The 20,646-nt window shown below is 39.9% G+C and overlaps 1 protein-coding gene across 6 annotated transcripts in view; it reads left to right on the top strand.

Moving 5' to 3' along the window:
- LOC136838739 (anoctamin-4) overlaps positions 1-20,646 on the top strand; it is a 228,983-nt gene that overhangs the window by 178,498 nt on the left and 29,839 nt on the right. For all 6 annotated transcript variants that reach the window (XM_067104191.1, XM_067104189.1, XM_067104187.1 and 3 more), the window contains 2 exons: positions 6,302-6,507; positions 8,693-8,865. In XM_067104191.1, the coding sequence (XP_066960292.1) occupies positions 6,302-6,507; positions 8,693-8,865 (379 nt within the window). The remainder of the gene's footprint in view (positions 1-6,301; positions 6,508-8,692; positions 8,866-20,646) is intronic.

The raw sequence follows: 20,646 nt of genomic DNA, 5'->3' as shown, positions 1-20,646 counted from the left end.
GTTGGTATGAAGATACTTGCAAGAAATTTTATTGGTGCCACTAAAGCAATTGCTTTTAATGAATATATATATATATATATATATATATATATATATATATATATATATATATATATATATATATATATATATATATATATATATATATATATATATATATATATATATATATATATATATATATATATATATATATATATATATATATATATATATATTATATATATATATATATATATATATATATATATATATATATATATATATATATATATATATATATATATATATATATATATATATTTATATATGTATATGTATATAGCCATGTAGGGAAATACATGATACAGTATATTAAACTTCTTAAAAGTTACAGATATGAATATCCTCTATTTATATCCACGTCTAAATGCGCTTTACCATTATCTGTATGAGATCTTCGAAAGGGCTTTGAAATACAAGCTAAGGGATATGAGGAATCAGTTGTCAAGCCTTTGGTATTTCCTTTTTGATAATTCACTACCTGTGATAATCCTGCTTAGGTGAGTCAAGGTTGTAAACATTGTCTCAGGTCAGAAAGGATATGAACCACACCTTTATTTGTTCCTTCATTGTAGTGTCTGTTTCTCTCAATTTAGTTTACTTTTTTATTATTTCTCGAAATATGGACTTGTAAATCCTATTTTTTCAAATACCTCGTGGTTTTCTTCTCTCTCTCTCTCTCTCTCTCTCTCTCTCTCTCTCTCTCATTGAAGTAATAAATATGGTTACCAGTCGACGGTGTTAGGAACAAGGAGATTTCCTATTGCTGATCCTCCACCTGGTGTGGCCAAGGGTGTGACCTTGGGTGTGGCCAACCCTCCCTGGCAGCCCAAAATTACCACGTGGCCTTTTATTTACGGGTAAGGAATGTATGACCGTACACATGGAATATATTATAATGTATGTATATATATATATATATATATATATATATATATATATATATATATATATATATATATATATATATATGTATATATATTATATATATAATGTTATCATATACCATAAATATTTTTTTTCTTTTGAGATGCATTGTAATAGACAGTATGGTTGGTATAAATGTTTTTTGGGAACTTCATACACTATATATAAATTTCTTATTTCTGCAAAAACTTTTTATTTTTAATTTTAATAAATTCATATATTCACAGAGAGTGTCAAACATAAGGAATACATTGTAGTTTGATCATTCTAAAACAGACTAGCTTGAAGCCTTCTAAACATAGAGATTATATTTTATACCCTTTCAAAGTAAAATAATTTTTAAATGAATATAAGTTCCCTTTTTTTCTTTCAGAGTGGTCTATATATAATTTTTTACTTTTCAATGAAGTATTCATTCCTCTTAGAGGTGTAAATCATACAGACATCTAATATTTAGCACAATCAACTCGAAACGAGTGTTGATTTTCGACTCCAGACTGGTGATGGTGTTGGGGTCGGAAATGTGAGAGCCAGGTAAAGGAGAGGGTTGCGCAAGTGGAGGAGATGGAATGGGAATGGCAGAAATTACAGGAGCAATTGCATCTGACTTAGTGGATGAATCCTGACTAGCTAAAGCTTTACTAGATTCCCTAGCCTTAGCTTTCCTCTTCCTATCTGTAGCTAGTTTCTTGAGATGTGCATCTAAAGTCTTCCACTTCTTAATATCCCAGTCATTACACTCCTCACAACGTAACTCTACTGAACATGTTTGTCCCCTACATGGAACACAAACAGTGTGCGAGTCATAAGATTCTTTAGTTAGTCTAGTATTGTAGCCTTTGCTGCAATACCTAATACTGTACTAGAGCTACTAGTGTCAGACATCCTAGAAAAGTCTAATACAAGTCTAAAAAACGGGCGAAGAGTCGTCAACCAATGATCAAAATTCACCTAACACTATCGTAATTATGCCAAAAGGCTATGAAAATAAATACTTCTCCCATTGAAGATAAGGCAAACAACCAGCAAAGTATAAATTCCAAAATTTGAGCTGCTGCCAACCACAGTCCTTCAACCACAGCCGGCAGAAACAAATTGAAGCTTTTTGCTATGTTGTACCTTCTCTTACACCCGAAAGTGGGCGGGGCACATCGCCATAACCAAAAGAAACTAGCGTGACACACAATTTCAAAATTTTGAGCTGCCGGTTAAAAGAAACTAATAGCTATGTAATTACTGGGTAAGTTACATATAAAAAAAATGATAATAATACGTAATATAATAATAATAAATAAAGCTGCATGTGAAAATATTTTTGTTATGTAGAAAGTTTTCATATTATATTGGCATTGCAGTAATTAAAAGCTTTATGGGAGTAGTAAAAGGATACGTAGTACCTTTCTGTATTATGTTGTTCTGTAACCAGCAAGGCTGTCACCATACTGTATTTAAAACATATAGTCAGTTAATGATGAGATACATAGCACTAGTAAATCTTAAAACTAAGTAGGGGAAGTGTCATGTGATATACCTTACATTTATATTTATTTATGTTAGAACAAGAGAGTATAACTGGTTGTTATTAGTAATATAACAAGGTGCTTGTTTAAAGTACAGCAGTTCTATAAATATGTTGTTATATTGGGTTGGTGATCATTTACCGAAGAGCAGTTAACATTTACCTCTGGCTACGTAAATACTTTTCTCAAGAGTCTGTATATAGCTATTGGAATAACAGGATTACTGTAGCTTCGGTTGAAGACAAATAAAGAAGGTTTAAGGACATCGGTATTCTCTCTGATTATTCCACCAAGTACAATTGGGATGTAACAGTTGGTAGCAGAGACGTCATCGAATCTCGGACCTGGTATACAAGTCAGAGATGACATCGAGATTAACGAGTGTTTTCTTGTGATTAATAAGTTCTGAAAGTTTTGTGAAAATTTTTGTGAAGTCTAAAATGCCAGAAAACATGGAGTAAAACACCCTTACCAAGGGGGTGGAGGGGTCAACCATTAGCTATGTTTAGAAGAACAAAGGAACTTGAACTTTTCCCGCCAAAAGCTCCCCTAAGATGATATGCGGAGTGTAAGGTTCCTCATGTAGGAAGAAGACAACAAGAGGTATTACTTATATTACCAGTATTACTTCTCCTATTGAAAAGTTGACGCTGGTTGACGTAGGTTGACGCTTCAAAGAAAATTCTGAGTGAGAAGTTTTACACCCATGAAAATTTACGAGACCTCTAGTATGTGTGTATTTTTTTCTTTTAATTTTATAAAGGTAAATTAAGTTAATATTTTTCAAATTTAAACATTTCGAAAAGTTAAGCTGAAGGTTACCCTGAAAATCCCTCTGGTGTTTAAGAAAAATTAAATTAAAATGGATGTTATGCAAGGTTTGTACAGAGAAAGAATGGACTTGAACAAAGAGATTTCTGAAACCAGAAGTATGACTAAGATTATTGATAACAGTCAGTTTTTTGCGAGTCAGATTGAACAGTTATTATTTGGTGAGTATGGAAAGAAAATTCCAATCAAATTGTTCACAGATTCAGTACCCATGCTAGAATCTGCTGGGAGTACCAAGCAGGTTGAGGAAAGGCTTCTCAGGTACAGCATACAGGAGATGAAGGACATGTTGACTGAGGGCTGTATTGAGTCTTACAGTTGGCTGGATGGAGAGAAAGACATGATTGCAGATGTTCTAACAAAAGAATGCAAATGGAATGAAGATCTTGAAATGATAATGCAAGAAAATAAATTTAAGTTTGCAAGTAACGAGGATAATCTTGTGAAATACAAAGATGGAGAGATCATGTTAATTAACAAGACTGAAAAGCAGGGAAAGAAGTAGTAACACTTTTACTGCTTAGATCATACCTGCATTAGCTATTCAGAATTGGTTTTGCCTGATGTCTGGTGAAGTACAAAATTATGTAATAATGTCATAACATGTCTTTGTGAAGTATCTTATGTTATGCCTGTTTGAGTACCAGACTTTGCTTTTGAATATTAATTTGTAATATTCTTTAGTAAGTTTTTATATAGAGGGAAAATATTTTTTTTTTTTTTTTTTAAAGAGCACTATTCAGATTTTGGATAGAATGTAAATACATACCTATGTTACCTCATACAAGAGTATTTGTTAAAAACTATTGATTTTTTTTTTCTAGTGTATGATTTTTTTTAGGAGAAAAAAAAAAAAAAATTCCCCCCAGAAATATGATATACCTTACATTTATATTTATTTATGTTAGAACAAGAGAGTATAACTGGTTGTTATTAGTAATATAACAAGGTGCTTGTTTAAAGTACAGCAGTTCTCTAAATATGTTGTTATATTGGGTTGGTGATCATTTACCAAAGAGCAGTTAACATTTACCTTTGACTACGTAAATACTTTTCTCAAGAGTCTGTATATAGCTATTGGAATAACAGGATTACTGTAGCTTCGGTTGAAGACAAATAAAGAAGGTTTAAGGACATCGGTATTCTCTCTGATTATTCCACCAAGTACAATTGGGATGTAACATCATGGCCACGACAAAATTGAAAGGGAGACTACATCATAGAAACTATGAGAATGAGGAGGCCAATGAGAGGACACCTTTCAAGGGCATGACTGAGAATTCAGAGGTTGTGAAAGACACTGACCCCTGGACAAATTGATATTTGAAAGACAGAAGTGAATACATTAATCATGTATGACAATGGTCTAGGTTGCAGGTACTGTATAGTAATAATTTGAGATCAAAGAAACTGCTCATGGGTATGCATGAATCCAGGGAGCAGATGCCAGCTGTGAGTTTTAGGAAAACTAGAAAGGCATAAGCTTAGCTAATTCAAGCAATCATGAATTTGAAAACGGGTGCGACTCAAACTAGATATCAATCCCTGTTTACTGTAAGGACATAAACCAGGTAGGAGACATGACACAGGCATGACCAATTAGACTTAATGTGGGATCACTAAGACGGTGGTAAAATACTTGATTAAACCATACATGTAAAATGCTTGCATCCTATGGGCAGGACAGTTGTGAACAACAGTGCTGGAGTCATGGGTAATTAAAACCAAGTCAAGACCAATATTAGAGAGATAATAAAGACATCCTGTATATGATGGAGGCTGGAAAAGGGGTCATATATAGGAATAAGAATCAACCCCAGTGAGGACTATAGAGATGGACCATGCCAATTCCATATGAGAGGTCCAGGACAACCTTGGAGTTTGGTAAGATGGGTAAAGGGAACAAGGCCTTTACATTCATCAGAGGGGTAGGACACAGTCATGGATTATCCTTGTGAATGGGAAAACTGCCCGGGTGCAGAGATGAATCAGAAGACCAGTTACATCCTGAATGTTGGGGGAAGTGAAAGTGTTGGCCTAAGAGAAGCCAGTTGTTTCATTTAATCATGGATGGGGACGCAGACTGATACTCAGATTAGTTGGCTCTTGTGCTTTGTTTTCTTTTGCTCAATCATTCAATCCTGTTCTTGTTCTTTTTCTTGGAACAGTGCCTGATTTAACCATCCCCAAGATTGGTGCCTGATTTATTTTGAACTCCTGCTGTGGTGCTTTAATCTCCACTATTATTAAAGTACTCAAAACATTCTCTGTAGGATTTTGGATAATGATGTTTCATCACTCTGGGCATCTCTTAGGGATTTGAGTCTGGCATAAAGCTTTGTTAATAATGATATCAAATCATCATCTACATCTCTCATCTTAAGTGGTGTTCCTCAGAATTCCATTGTCTCACTTAGTTTTTTCTTTCATTTTATCAGTGACCTTTCCAAGTTTACCTCATTCCATCTTTTCCCAGTGATTCAGCCATTTATGAAGAGCAAGGGAAGAAAATGGCAAATGATAAATGTTAATCCTTAAAGTAAAGTCTCATATGAATACTGAAATAGCATTTCATTCTTTCTTTGTTATTGTATCTAAGTGATAAAAGTGTTATAGATACAAAAATGTTATATTTGTATCTTGAGAATATGTTGAAAGGGCAAATTTTAAATCACTTTGTATTTTTCATAACTAACAAACCTTTGGTCTTAACATAATGGAAAATTCTCTAACACCTGCTGGAGTCCAGTAAAAAAAAAAAAAAAGATAATTTATTAGCATTAACAAAAAAGTACTTTTGCTCAAATGTGGATTTATGGCATTTGATGGTGTGATTCTTTAATTATATATATGTAAGTATATAATTTATATAATATGGGCCATGAACCTAACTTTTCCTTCCTTTTGTACAGAATAATTGTTTGATAGAAAAATGTGTGTGAGTTCTTTGAATTTTGATTAATTTTCATAATCTTCAACAGTTACTTTATCTTGAGTGGGCCCGTCCTGGAAGTTGGTATAAAAAACAGCCATTACATGTAATTAGACGATACTTCGGTGACAAGATGGCTCTATACTTTGCCTGGTTGGGTTTCTACACAAAGATGTTAATCCCAGCATCCCTCTTAGGTGGCTTTACTTTCATCTGTGGGTTGTTTGTCATGTATTCTGATTTCAATAAACCTAGGTATGTTTGTCAGATTATACTATCTTTAGAAGAACCTTCTGCATGTTTTGTAAGTGCTATTATGCATTGCCTTAGCACTGTTAAAGATGTACTGTAAAATATTCCATAGATGTATGCAATAATATTTTAAAATTTTTTATTATTATTGTGTGAGGTTAATGATGCTATATTTGCCTATGCTGCCAACCAAACTTTGGGGCCCTCAGTTGATTATACAGAGCAGTCTTATAAAAAGGATTTTGACAAAGGAAAAATCTATTTCTGGAGAGGGGCCCGTGTCACCCGGTGAAATAGTCCATTCAGCACTTATTTCTAGGTAATTCCGTTGCTAGATACCAGAGAAAGCTAAATGAATTGCTGGAGTTACTACCCCAGAGCGAGCTCCACTAGATGGAGTCGTGTATGGAAAAGGGTGAACTACAAAAACACGGAACCTTATCCTATAGAGATTCCCAATGTCAAAAGTCCCAACGAGAGGTGCCGATACAAGCCCATGCACTACTCATGGGACTGTATACAAGGCAACACTAGCCGCATTCCATGTTAGCACCCACCTCACTAGAATGAAGTTTATCAAGGGAGGGAGAGAATGAAAAACGGGTGGGTCACCGGGTGACACGGGCCCCTCTCCAGAAATAGATTTTTCCTTTGTCAAAATCCTTTTTCTGGATCGGGGTCCCGTGTCACCCGGTGAAATAGTAACAGAGAAATAAACATCATTCTTATGCTATTAAAGACTTAAATAGAAACGTTGAAAACTAGGAGAATTCTACCCTGAACATTAGTAAGGTCCTCTAAGTTCATGTAATGAAAATAATGTAAGTGGTCACCGTCTAAGATCATGAGCTTAGAATAGCACCTGAATAGGCTTGTATTAAGAAAATACTTCCTGCCTAATAGCAGACCCAATGACAGTGCCCCCCCCCTTTTTTAAAGGAGAGGACCTGACAAAATTGCGAGGGCCTGTCTAAAAAAGCCACTCCAGCATTTCATTTAGCTTTCTCTGGTATCTAGCAACGGAATTACCTAGAAATAAGTGCTGAATGGACTATTTCATCGGGTGACACGGGACCCCGATCCAGAAAAACACTTTGCTGCATATTGGAAAGTTCTAAAAATATTCTTTGAGCTCCTCTGAGGGTTACACAAGTTGTTATAAGTAACTGTGTCACAACAAATACCTTTTTATTGTTCAAAATAATACATGAATTAAATAACTGCTTAACAGTTGATAATTAAGGTGTGTAGTAGTCATTCTTTTTCTTTTGTTTGTTAGGGATGCACTTAAATAAAATATTAATAATTTGTTGGGATTGTAAGGAGTTAATATGAACTTTATCAGAACTTGGAATAACATAGCCTTAAACAACACAAGAGAGACAGAGGGGTAAACAGTCATTATATGATTGCTTATGGAACCCACAGTTTACATGTACAGTTCTTATACCGAGTACAGTACTGGATGGCCGAAGAGTTGGTCGTGAGTGGTCATTACTGTAAGTAGATATTTCTTTAAATGTAGTTTACCAAGACTACTAAGTTATTTTCCTAGGCTTCATGAGTAAGATGTAAAAATTACAACTAAGTAAAGTTACAGAAGTTGAACATTTAAGCAGAAGCCAGAGGAAATGCAGGTGCAGTTGAGCTCAAGGCAGAAAGCAATGCTGCTGAGGGCCTTTTCCCTTTTGGTTAGCAAACATTGCTTTTGTCTATAGGACAGGCTTCCAATTTGTGGAAATGGTATTGTTGTAACACAGCATCTTCATGTATTTTACCTGGTGATATTCTGTAGTGTCTGCTAAACAGTTTTATGTTCCATATTGGTTGCATGTGTAGCTGAGGGCTTATATGTTCATCAATAATCTAAATTACATTTTGAGGTGAGGATCAGGCAATGTATATAGTGCTCTTAAACTTGATACTCTGATATGCATTTTGATCTGAAAGTAAGTTTCATTTATACTATTTTCTTGGAGGCATAATGATTAAGGAAGGTATTTTATGTTATCATAGATTATTCTCTTAATGTACCTTTCTGCTTGATCATAATTAAACAAAGTACTCTATAAGTAGGAATAAATCAACCATAGGATTTGGAAAATTTCAGGCCTGTTTATGCAAAATAATGTAGGACTTCATGTCATCTCTCTGACTTTGTTATAATTTTGCTTTCCTCTTTCTACAGTGAGGAGATATGTGATGAAAGTGCAAATGCCACTGGGTCTCTTGTGATGTGTCCAATATGTGATGAAGTTTGTACCTTTTGGCAACTATCTGACTCTTGCCTCAACTCCCGAATAACATTCTTGTTTGATAATCCTTTTACTGTGTTTTTTTCAATTGCCATGTCATTTTGGGGTAAGTATTATTCTCTCAGTAAACAGGTATTTTATGAGTGAATTAATTTTGAATAAATGTACAGTAATTGAATCTTGAAATATAAACATTCTCGAAAAAACTTTTTAGCATTTGTTATTTAGAACTAAGTTACATACTGTAATGCTTTTTTAAAAACTGTGTAAATGTCTTGGTGGTGACCTGTATCAACCAACTCTGTTAATGGAAACATAATCATACCCATTTTCTGTCTGAAATTTTTCTCCCATTTCATTAATATATCTACAGAACAACTTCAAAATACTCAAGCCTATCTTATCACTTGCACTAATCTAATTTTCAGCATCTTGCTTCTATTTCTACATTCCTCACCCTTACAACCCATTTCACGCTTCAAATATACTCTTTAGGCAGCTTATTTTGTTAGCTTTTACCGTTGTTTATTTCACATGCAGTCAAGAATCATATACCACTTATCAGGACTATGGTAAATTGGTATTTATCTAACAAGCCTGTTAGAATGTGTAGCTGCGTTGTGTACTATTGTACAGTAGTTGTTAACGAATGGTTGTTTTCTTTTCTGTTGTGTGTGCCATATTTGTTTACTTTTGAATTCTGTAATTCTTTGTGTTGGGATCTTAGCTGAATAAAGCCTTGAAGGTGCATTGCGGTTTTTATTACAGTTTATTCAGGAAAGACATAACTTGCATATTCAGCTGCAGAATGGAATGCGTTCTTTGGCCAGAACATCTCAGTAGTCTACCTACTTCTCCAGATGGTGCTTGAGTATCCAAGCATTGGCTGTTTATCTTTTCATGATACAAAAATGCTGCTGAAGAAACTAACAACACTTACCTTTGTATGCTTGCATATGCATTATTGCTTGAGAACTTCGAGCCGTATATCTGATTACGCTATTTGTAATGCCGCCATCTCTAAACTGAAAAAGGTTTTTTATTCAAGTAACTTACCCAGTAATTAACTCGCTGTAGTTTCTAACTCGACAGCAGTTTGAATTTTCAAAATTTGTGGCAATACTCTACTGTGCTTCTTCCGTCCAAATTGGTGACTAGACCCCACCCACTTTCTGGGAAGGAGAGGAACAACTCTTGAAAAGTGCTTCAATTTGTTTCTGCCATCCTAGAGCTTAAACAGTTGCAGGAATGCAGCTTGGTTTTTTGAAATTTGTCTTGTTAGCTTCCCGTTTCGGTGAAGTATTCTGAATTGATTGCCTTTGGCACTACTGTATTTTTTTTTTGTTTAACTGCTGATTTTGACTTTTTCTATCCAATTTTGACTTCTGTCTGATTTTGGTTATTGTTTAAGAATTGTTTGTGACTTGTTGTGTCGACCGGCTTTTTCTCTTGGCGAGATTTGCCGATTGGTTATTCAATAGTTCGGTACACGTAGTTCCTTATGAGAATCAATACTGTTAGGCTTTTTTTTCCTTAGTGTTCTCCTGGTAGTTTTTTTCATAGTGTTTATGCAACCTTTGTAACTTTTTGTCTAGTTTTTGGTTATGTCAGACTCTAGCTCATCCAGTTTTCGGTATTGCAGCAAAGTCTGAGATGAGATGAGCTCCAACCAGAGGCAGTACCTTCCTTTAGTAGCTCCCCCTCTCCAGGTAAGGAACAACAAGCATTTATCGATGCTAACATTATAAATATATCCCTAATAACTTCAATATTTTGGGTGTGATATGTCCATGAATCCCCACCATCCATCAGTGTGGGACTCAGTGTTGTAATTACTGGGTAAATTACTTAAATAAAAATTACATTTTTGTAATAAAATAAAATAGTTTTATTTACAGTATACTTACCCAGTAATTACGAGCAGAGCCCATCCTCCTCCCCTCACATGGACATTTTAGCAAACACAAATCGAAGCACTTTTCAAGGGTTGTTCCTCTCCTCCCCAGAAAGTTGGTAGGGCCTAGTCACCGACTTGGATGGAAGAAGTACAGTAGAGTATTGCCACGAATTTCGAAAATTCAAGCTGCCGTCGAGTTAGAAACTAAGTAATGTAATTACTGGATAAATATAAATAAAGCTTTATTTTATCATAAAAATGACATTTTATGCAGCCTGCCAATGAAGTTGTTTCTCGTCATCACCTTCCCACATGTCGGCAGATGTCAGGAGAAACTATTGATAAGGATTTATGTGCTCTACATAAAACAGCGTTGACTGCAATTGGACATTTCCTCAGAGGTATATAGAGATGAAAGTATTTGTGATGCTTTTATTGTTGGGATTTCCTCTCAACATATCCGAACGAGATCGCTTGAAAATAAAATGCGTACATTATCTGCTGCTGCTGATCAAGCAGCTAGAGCACTGGAACTTGCCCTCAAGGACTTGCAGTCATATAAAGTTTCTCTGATGAATGTACTCCTGCAGCCACCATTAAATCTCTGCCAGAACTTGGTTATCGTACCCCTGTTAAAGAGAAACATGAGAAAACTGATGATGCAGGTAATGATTTAGTTCCACTGGCTATACAAGAGAAACATTTCTTTTGTGGAAACAAGCATCATCCTAGACATAAGTGCCATGCAAAGGAAGTTACTTGTCGAAAATGCAATAAACTTGGACACTTTGCTAAGGTATGCTCGAGTAAATTGAAACCTACTTCTTCCATCTCCTCGTCCACTGCTGCTCTTGCTTCTGTTCCGCCGATGCTGAATAATTCTGTTTTCCCAAATTTTATGTGTGGAACTAAAGTAAATTCCCTTACTGACACTGAGAGTTCAGAAAATTTTACTGGTGATAACATTCTGAAAAATATAAAATAACTTGTCCTTACTCAGGAACTATCTCCATGGGTGCCTCTGACTTTGTGTCACATACAAGTGGCTCTTGCAATGCTGACATAGTAGTCAAGGAATATGAGTATTCCCATGTTAAATTTCTTGTGCTACCTGGGCTTTGTGTGGATGCAATTCTTGGAATCCAATTTTTTACTATGCATTCTAGTTTAAGTGTGTCATATGGTTGCTCTCAGCTTAAACTAGAATTATCTGCTTTAGCTACACCATCTATTACACCCCTAGAGTATTCTGTAATCTTTTCCCTGATTGTCATCCAATTGTTGCAAAATCTAGGAGATACAGTATACTTTGGATCCACAATTTGCAATGACAGAAATCGATCTTCTTGATGAAGTTGTAATTGAAAATAGTATATTGCCATGGTGTGCTCAAGTGGCTGTTGTTCACAACAGGAATTAAGAGATGTATGGTTGTCGATTATTCAGAGACTATTATTAAATTCACCCACTTGGATGCATATTGTCCTCCTAACATAGTTGACCTAGTCAATGAAATACCGAAGTAAAGTCTTTGGTTCAGTGGATTTTAAGAGTGCCTATAATCTGGCCCCTTTACCAGAGGAAGATTGACCTTAAACAGCTTTTGAAGCAGCTGGCAGCATTTATCAATTTACCGGGTTATGTTTTGGTCTCACCAGTGGAGTGGAAGATTCTCAAAGGATTATTGACGATATTAGAACGAATGGTCTAAAGGGTGTTTGTGCTCATCTTGATGACGCCGTTTGTCTGTGGCAACTTAAGAAGAACGTAACGAAAACCTTAGAAGGTTTATGAAGGCAGCTCGTCACTATAACACGCTACTGGATGAAGCTTAGTGTGTTCTTTCCTTAGACTCTGTTTTTATACTCGGCTATGAAATTAGTCTTAATTAGCTGTGACCTGTCTGTTCCACAGACTAAGAAGTCGCTGCAACAGATGACAGACTTATTTGCTTATTATTCTCACTGGATTTCTTGTTTTCCTGAAAGGATACGCCCTCTCATCAATGCCATTCTTCCACTCTCTTACGAGGCAGTTGATGCTTTCTAAGAAATTTGTGCTCTGTTAATACCCAGTAGTTATATCAACTGCACGAGTCTCTCTGTCATCCAGGTATTACTAGGTTTATGCATTTCATCAGAGCTCAGAATTTTCTCTATTCTTTAGAGGATGAGCTCAGCTAATACAAGCCATGAAACCATTTGATCGTTTAAATGTTGATTTCAAGGGTCCACTATCCCCATTGCATACTGGCAATCATTAAATTGCCACTGTCATTGGGTCTGCTATTAGGCAGGAAGTATTTTCTTAATACAAGCCTATTCAGGTGCTATTCTAAGCTCATGATCTTAGACGGTGACCACTTACATTATTTTCATTACATGAACTTAGAGGAACTTACTTATGTTCAGGGTAGAATTCTCCTAGTTTTCAACGTTTCTATTTAAGTCTTTAATAGCATAAGAATGATGTTTATTTCTCTGTTACTATTTCACCGGGTGACACGGGACCCGATCCAGAAAAAGGATTTTGACAAAGGAAAAATCTATTTCTGGAGAGGGGCCCGTGTCACCCGGGTGACCCACCCTGTTTTTCATTCTCTCCCTCCCTTGATAAACTTCATTCTAGTGAGGTGGGTGCTAACATGGAATGCGGCTAGTGTTGCCTTGTATACAGTCCGCGAGTAGTGCATGGGCTTGTATCGGCACCTCTCTCGTTGGGACTTTTGACATTGGGAATCTCTATAGGATAAGGTTCCGTGTTTTTGTAGTTCACCCTTTTCCATACACGACTCCATCTAGTGGAGCTCGCTCTGGGGTAGTAACTCCAGTATTTCATTTAGCTTTCTCTGGTATCTAGCAACGGAATTACCTAGAAATAAGTGCTGAATGGACTATTTCACCGGGTGACACGGGACCCCGATCCAGAAATAGATTTTTCCTTTGTCAAAATCCTTTAATTGTTGTTGAATATAGATTTCTTTTTGCCCCAATATAGGAGCATCTTTTATGTTCTCTGTACTAAAATTATTCCTTCTTAAACATGGCATTCCAACAAGTCGTTGTATGCCCTATCATCCAGTTGGCAATACCCAATGCAAGCATTTTGTTGGGACTATAAGGAAGTCCATGATGTTTGCCCTGAAGTCTCATGATTTACTCCAATGGTTTGGGAAATGGTTCTCAGTGATATGTTGCATTTGATTCGCACTCTGTTTTACACTGCTACTGGTGAAACACTTCATGAGAGAATGTTCATCTTTCAGCGAAAAACTTCTTCAGGAATGAGCCTTCCCACATGGCTGTACAAATCGGGAATTGTTCTTCTGAGAAGACGTGTGTATAAAGGAAGATCCTATCATTTAGGTTACAAGAAGCTAACCTTTTTTACACACATATTAGATTTAAAGATGGACATGAAGATACAGTCATCAGTAATTTTCCATAATATCCTCGTGATGTGCTATGAACACCTGAGACTAGGAAGACACAGTTTGCTGAAAACACTGATGTTAATTTACCTGAGGAGGAGTTTGAAGCTATCAGTAAAAACGATGCTTCTAAAATACAGGAAATAGAACAATCTATCAGTGATAATGCTACAACTTCAAATAATGGTGATAACCTGTCAGTTGTCCCTAGGCGTTCACAACACATATGTTGTCCAGTGGATCATCTGACCTATCATTAATTTTGCTGGGTTTTATGAAACTCTTGTAATATAGTATGTTATAATTGTATTTTTGTAAGATGTATACAGTGGGTACCCGCTAGGTCACAGATCAGCAATCGCAGCTTCAGTTAACCGCGGGTTTTCCTGTGGAACTTATCTCCAAATATATTGTGGAAATTTACAAATTCGTGAATTTTTTTGCAGTGCAACATTCACTAATTACTTTACAGTATTTTCATTTTATTTTCATGACTAAATACATTTTTTATGATAAAAAAATGATTTACAATATTAATTTTCAAATAATAATATTAATGTAAACAGCAAAATATCAATACTGTAAAATGCTGAATTAAAATCCTGCAAAATCACAAAACAGCTTACCAATGTTGATAAACACCTCAGTTCTCTCTCTCTCTCTCTCTCTCTCTCTCTCTCTCTCTCTCTCTCTCTCTCTCTCTCTCTCTCTCTCTCTCTCTCTCTCTCTCTCTCTCTCTCTCAGTATACATATCCTTTGATGAAAAAACAGCAAAAGGATTATATTGATGTATTATCATCTTAATATGTATAAAAATCACTGATCGTTCTGACATTTGTAATTTTTTTTTATTGTAGGTATATGTTGCCATATTTTTTTCTTTGATTTACTGAACTGTACTCCTTTACAAGTCTAGTTGACTCTATGATTATCACACATATTATAACAGTACACAAGAGAATATTTTATCACTGTTGATGTTTCATCTGTAATCACCTTACGTATGAAATCCGAATTTCATACCTAAGTACTCTCCTCCCCAGCCTGTCAAGTCAAGTCTCGCCCCCAGCTGCTGTGCTGAGACTTCATTTGTAAGCACCAGTTCTCCCTTTCCTCTCAATGAAATATGAATTACTGTATCATAAACTTTTATGTACAAAATTAAAAATAACAATTCCATTAATACATTTGTTTATTTTAGCAACGAAAAAATTATTTTCCCAATTCTTTCAGTAGCAGGCTCAATCAGCTGATTCTCAGAACGTAAACATTACAAATGTTGGGACAATAGACTTTTAAGATACATATTACAATGAAAACAGATCAATATAATACTGTACAGTACAAATGGATGCTGTAAGTGAAATATAATTTTATCGATATTTTGCTGTTTACATTAATATTAATATTTGAAAATTAGTAAATCATTGTAACATGTACATACACAAGAGAATATTGTATCACTGTTGATTGCATATATAATTTGGTATTTTTTTCAATGCATATTTAAATATTTAAGTAATGTAAGGTATGATTTAACTCTTAAATTCCCAATGTTTCCCCTATCTGAAAAAAGAAAATGGGACAGCTTCAGTACTGTATGAGAGAAAATGGCTGTGTTTGATTTTAGTTTTCACATGTAGCTGTAAGCCATAAATTTTTAAGTGTAATGTTGTAAGATGACTTTGAAATTATATTAAAGGGTTTTAGGATGGTAATTTAAGGTATATTTGGTGTTTCAGCTATTAAAATGGGCAGTTATGAGCAGTTTTAGAGGGGGGTCTGTGGTGTGTGGACTATTAAAACAGGCAGTTATAGGCATTTTTAGAGGGGTTTCCAACTTAATGTGGAGTTTTGCTTAACGTGGGTGGTTGTGGTCCCCAACCCCCACGATTATGGGGGTCCACTGCATAATAATTATATAAGCTTGTCTCATAGGGTATAATAGTGTTAATAAAGCCGGGGTGAATGTGGTAAATTGGCATTCATCTTAATAACCTGTCTGAACGTTTTGGTGCATTGTGTATATGTCGTTAATGAATGGTAGTTTTCGTTTCTGTGTATGCATTTACGCAAGAGTATAACGTTACTAACAATACTTTTATCATTCTGTTTTACTTTTTTAACTAGCAGATGGAATAAAGAGATGGAAGAAAAGAAGTTGGTCTATTGTAAGTTGGTCTCTCTCGCTGCCTGCGCCTGCGCGAAATCTAAAAATATTTTCTAAATATTTTCGCATCAGTATTAATTGCTAACCCCATCGTAAACTCAGAATATCTTAAGTCGAATTATTGTAACTCAAGCACTACCTGTATTTGATAATTGTCTTTTCTTTATTAACCAACTTGTACTGATTTATGGGATATTTTAATTCTAAGATGAGGTGCTTAGCTACTGGGTTTCGTGTATTCTAGCCTAATAAATGGCTAATCCGGCAAAATGGCTAATCCGACACCCTCCAGGTCCCAATGACGCCAGATTAGTGATGGTCAACCTGTACCTGTCCTGTTTTTGTAGAGAAATAGTTTGACCTCAGGTCACCTATAAATCTTTTTACGTTATACGCAGACATCTGCACGCCGTTTTATAAGCGGATCGCTTCATCAATAAACTGGCAGTGCTTGTCTTCCTGCTCATTATTTCACACCTCTCTCACAGTGGTGACCCACGGAGTGGTTCCCGGAAGCCATTAACGGACCCAAACGGCGACTAAGTCTTGGCCAGATGAACCAACCCACTCCCCTAACAGACTAACTACGGTGCTCTAACAAAGCGTCCAGGCGTTACTGACCCTCGTCGGCAGGTCACCGACATCATTAGCGGACCCACACGGCACGCTCCCAAGCATGTATTGACGCGAGTGTTCCCTCACACTCCAAGTGAGAGCGCGGAATAAGCATGGACGCAGACATTCCCAACCACATACAAATTACCACGAACTTCTTGGAGGCAGACCCCTCCCTCATGGTCCTCCACGCCAGTCCCTGCACCCCGCGCGATGACCCCCCTGACGGACCAACCGAAGGCGGCCCTCAGCATAAGGCTGCCGCCATTCACCCACCAAAACGCAGCGTCCTGGTTCTACAGGGTCGAGGGGCAATTCAGGGTAGCAGGCTTAACCGACAAGGTGTTGAAGGCGGACATCGCCATCAAAAGATCGCCCCGTGGTTAATGACGACGTCGAGCCCTGTCACCTTCCAGGAGTTAAAAGCCACTCTCGTCGAGACCTGCTCCCTGCCGGTCTCCGAGAGAGCTGCCTGCGCCCTCAACCTCGCTCTCAAGCCCTGGCAGGGGGGAAACCTCTTGGAAATGTGGCATGCCCTCCAGGACCTCCTCCTCCTCCCCGAGACTGACAGCAGTGGCAGCCGCAAAGAAATCAGCCTGTCGAGAGAGATCTTCCTGTGGCAGCTACTGCCAGAGGTCCGTGGGCAGATCACAGAGGCATACACCCTGCCGGTTGAGGACCTGATAAGGGTGGTGCAGCAACTGATGGACTCCACAAAGGCGGCAAAGCGGGTGTCCACGCCCGCACACCCCATCAACTGCCTTCATCCCCACCATGGAGGGCGTCAACGTCGTTGCCCAGAGGAAGCCATCCCACCAGCAGAAGAAGGAGAGGCCAGGGCTTTGCTATTACCACCAGAGGTTCGGGAAAGCTGCCTGGAGATGCGAAGCCCCCTGCCTTTTCTTCCCTCCAAAAAACGGGGGAGGCGGCGGCCACCCACACAGGCCGCCATGGCAGCAGCACCTGAAACACCCAGGGGCCCCGCACCAGTAGGCTTTTACATCCACGACACCATCTCCGGTAGGATGATGTTGATCGACACCGGAGCCATGCGGTCAGTGTTCCCGCCTTCCAGAGAGGACCGCAGACGTCCACCGGACCCGACTGCCTCCCTGACGGCCGCCAACGGGTCCCCCATCCTCTCCTACGGCACCAAGCTCCTGTCGATCTCCATCCTTGGCCGGAGGTACAGGTGGAAATTCATCGTCGCGGACGTTAGGACCCCGCTCCTGGGTGCAGACTTCCTCGCCCACTTCGGACTGAAAGTCGACGTCGGCTGCAAACGCCTGCTGGACACTGAGTCCTGTCAGTCCCTGCCCTTGTTGCCGGGCCCCAGGGAGCCCGCCATCTGTTCCGTCGCGCCCCACCAGTATGGTTCCCTCCTGAAGGAATTTCCAGAAGTCTTCAAACCCGAGCTTTGCCAGGTGCCCGGAGCCCCTGCCAAACACGGGATATATCATCACATCAAAACAAAGGGCCCCCCGACGCATGCGAAGTTCCGACGGCTTCCCCCACAGCGCCTTCAGGAGGCCAAGAAGGCCTTTGCTGAGATGGAAAGGATAAGAGCCGATCAGCGCTGATAACCGGTTATCAGTGCCAATAACTGGTTATCAGCGATGAAAACTGGCTATCGTCGTTACTAGACAAGCGCCGTAAAACCGGATCGCTGGTAACCAAGGCTGCCGATAACCGGGGACTGCCTGTATGCAGAAAGGCTCCCAGCCCATGGGCCTCCCCCTTCACATGGTGCAGAAAGCGGACAGCACCTGGAGGCCCTGCGGTGACTACAGGCAGCTCAACCCTGCTACAGAACCCGACCACTACCCTCTACCAAACATGCAGGACCTAACGGCCTCCTTCCATGGGGCCAAAATATTCTCAAAGTTAGATCTCTTACAATCATATTTTCAGGTACCAGTAACGCCAGAAGACATCCCCAAAACCGCCATCGTCACGCCTTTCAGGCCCTACGTCTTTGTCTTCTCCACCTTCGGCCTGAGGAACACGGGCGCGACCTTCCAGAGGTTGATGGACAGCATCCTGGGGGATCTGGACTTCTGCGTCTGCTACGTTGATGATATCCTAATTTTTCCAGATCCCAGAGGGAACACCTGCGGCACATCTGGAAGGTCCTGCAGCGCCTGCAGGAGAGTGACCTCATCGTCAGGTTCGACAAGTGCACCTTCGGCACTGAGAAGGTGGAATTCCTGGGCCACAAGATATCCCCAGGGGGCGTCTGCCCAATGTCGTCGAGGCTGTCGAGAAGTTCCCTACCCCTACCTCCATCAGGGCCCTACAAGAATTCCTCGGAATGGTCAACTACCACAGAAGATTCATCCCTGGGATCGCGCACACCATGGCCCCCCTGATGGGGGTCCTCAAGGGTCGTCCAAAGACCTTAGTGTGGGGCCCCAACCAGCAGAAGGCCTTCCTCCTGACGAAGGCCGCCCTCGCCAAGGCAACATCTTTGGCCAACCAGGACCCCAACGCTCCCCTCCAGCTGACGACGGAAGTCAGCAATGTCGCCTGTGGAGCCGTCCTGGAACAAGTCATCAGCGGGACCCCTCAGCCCATCGCCTTCTTCAGCAGGAACCTCAGCCCCACTGAGTCCCGCTACAGCACCTTCGACCGGGAACTCTTTGCAGTATACCAGGCGGTATGTCACTTCAAGTTCCTCCTGGAGGGGACGCCCTTCACGATTTGGACTGACCATCAGCCACTGGTCCATGCCTTCACGAAGCTGGGGGACGCATGGTCCTCTAGGCAGCAGTGGCACCTCTCGAGGATTGAGATCGACGCAGTGCAGCTCGGGATCGACTATGAAAACCTCGCCTGTGAACAGCCGCCGACCCAGAGACCCCAGCCTACCGCACAGCCGTCACATTGCTGAAGTGGGAGGACGTGCCCCTCGGCCCTGGAGGGTCAACACTGCTGAACAACGTGAGCACTGGCCACCCCGCCCCTGGTGCCCGCCTCCCGCCCCTGGTGCCCGCCTCCCGCCGTTGGCTGGTCTTCGACGTCATCCACAGCCTATCCCACCCCTCCGGAAGGATGATGGCCAGGCTACTGACAGAAATTCGTCTAGCACGGCATATGGAAGGATGCGACGGCCTGGGCAAGGCAATGCATGCAGTGTCAGGCCAGCAAAGTAGGGCGGCACACCGAGTCTGGGGTGGGCTAGTTTCCCCAGCCGAAGGGATGCTTCGGGCACACCCACGTCGACGTGGTGGGTCCTCTTCCCCAACCAGGAGGAGCAAGATTCCCTTTAACAGCCGTCGACCGCTCCACGAGGTGGCCCGAAGCTACACCCGTGGAAGAAACCACCTCCAGTGCATGCGCAGAAGTCCTCCTCTCCAGCTGGATCAGCCGGTTTGGTGTCCCAGACCACATAACGACAGACAGAGGTCCTGCTTTCCTGTCCGAGCTGTGGACCGTCCTGGCACGCCTGCTGGGGACCACTCATCACAGCACCACCACCTACAACCGCTCAGCCAACGGAATGGTTCAACAGATCCCTGAAGGTGTCCCTCATGGCTCGTTGCACCTCCGAGAATTGGAAGTACCAGCTGCTCTGGGTCCTCCTCAGATTGAGAACCGCCCCCAGAGCCAACGGCAGCCCCTCCTCAGCAGAAAAACTCTATGGGGAGACCCTGGTAGTCCCGGGGGAACTTGTCGCAGGAGACAGGGACAACATAGCAATGCAGAGGCTCCGTGACAGGGTTGGGAAGTTCGCCCCCTGCCATAGGACATGCACCGACAGGACGTCCCCCTTCAT

This window comes from Macrobrachium rosenbergii, chromosome 5 (assembly GCF_040412425.1).
Source record: "Macrobrachium rosenbergii isolate ZJJX-2024 chromosome 5, ASM4041242v1, whole genome shotgun sequence".
Taxonomy (NCBI): domain Eukaryota; kingdom Metazoa; phylum Arthropoda; class Malacostraca; order Decapoda; family Palaemonidae; genus Macrobrachium; species Macrobrachium rosenbergii.
The sequence above is the reverse complement of the archived record's forward strand: the minus strand, read 5'-3'. Positions and strand labels throughout refer to the sequence as shown.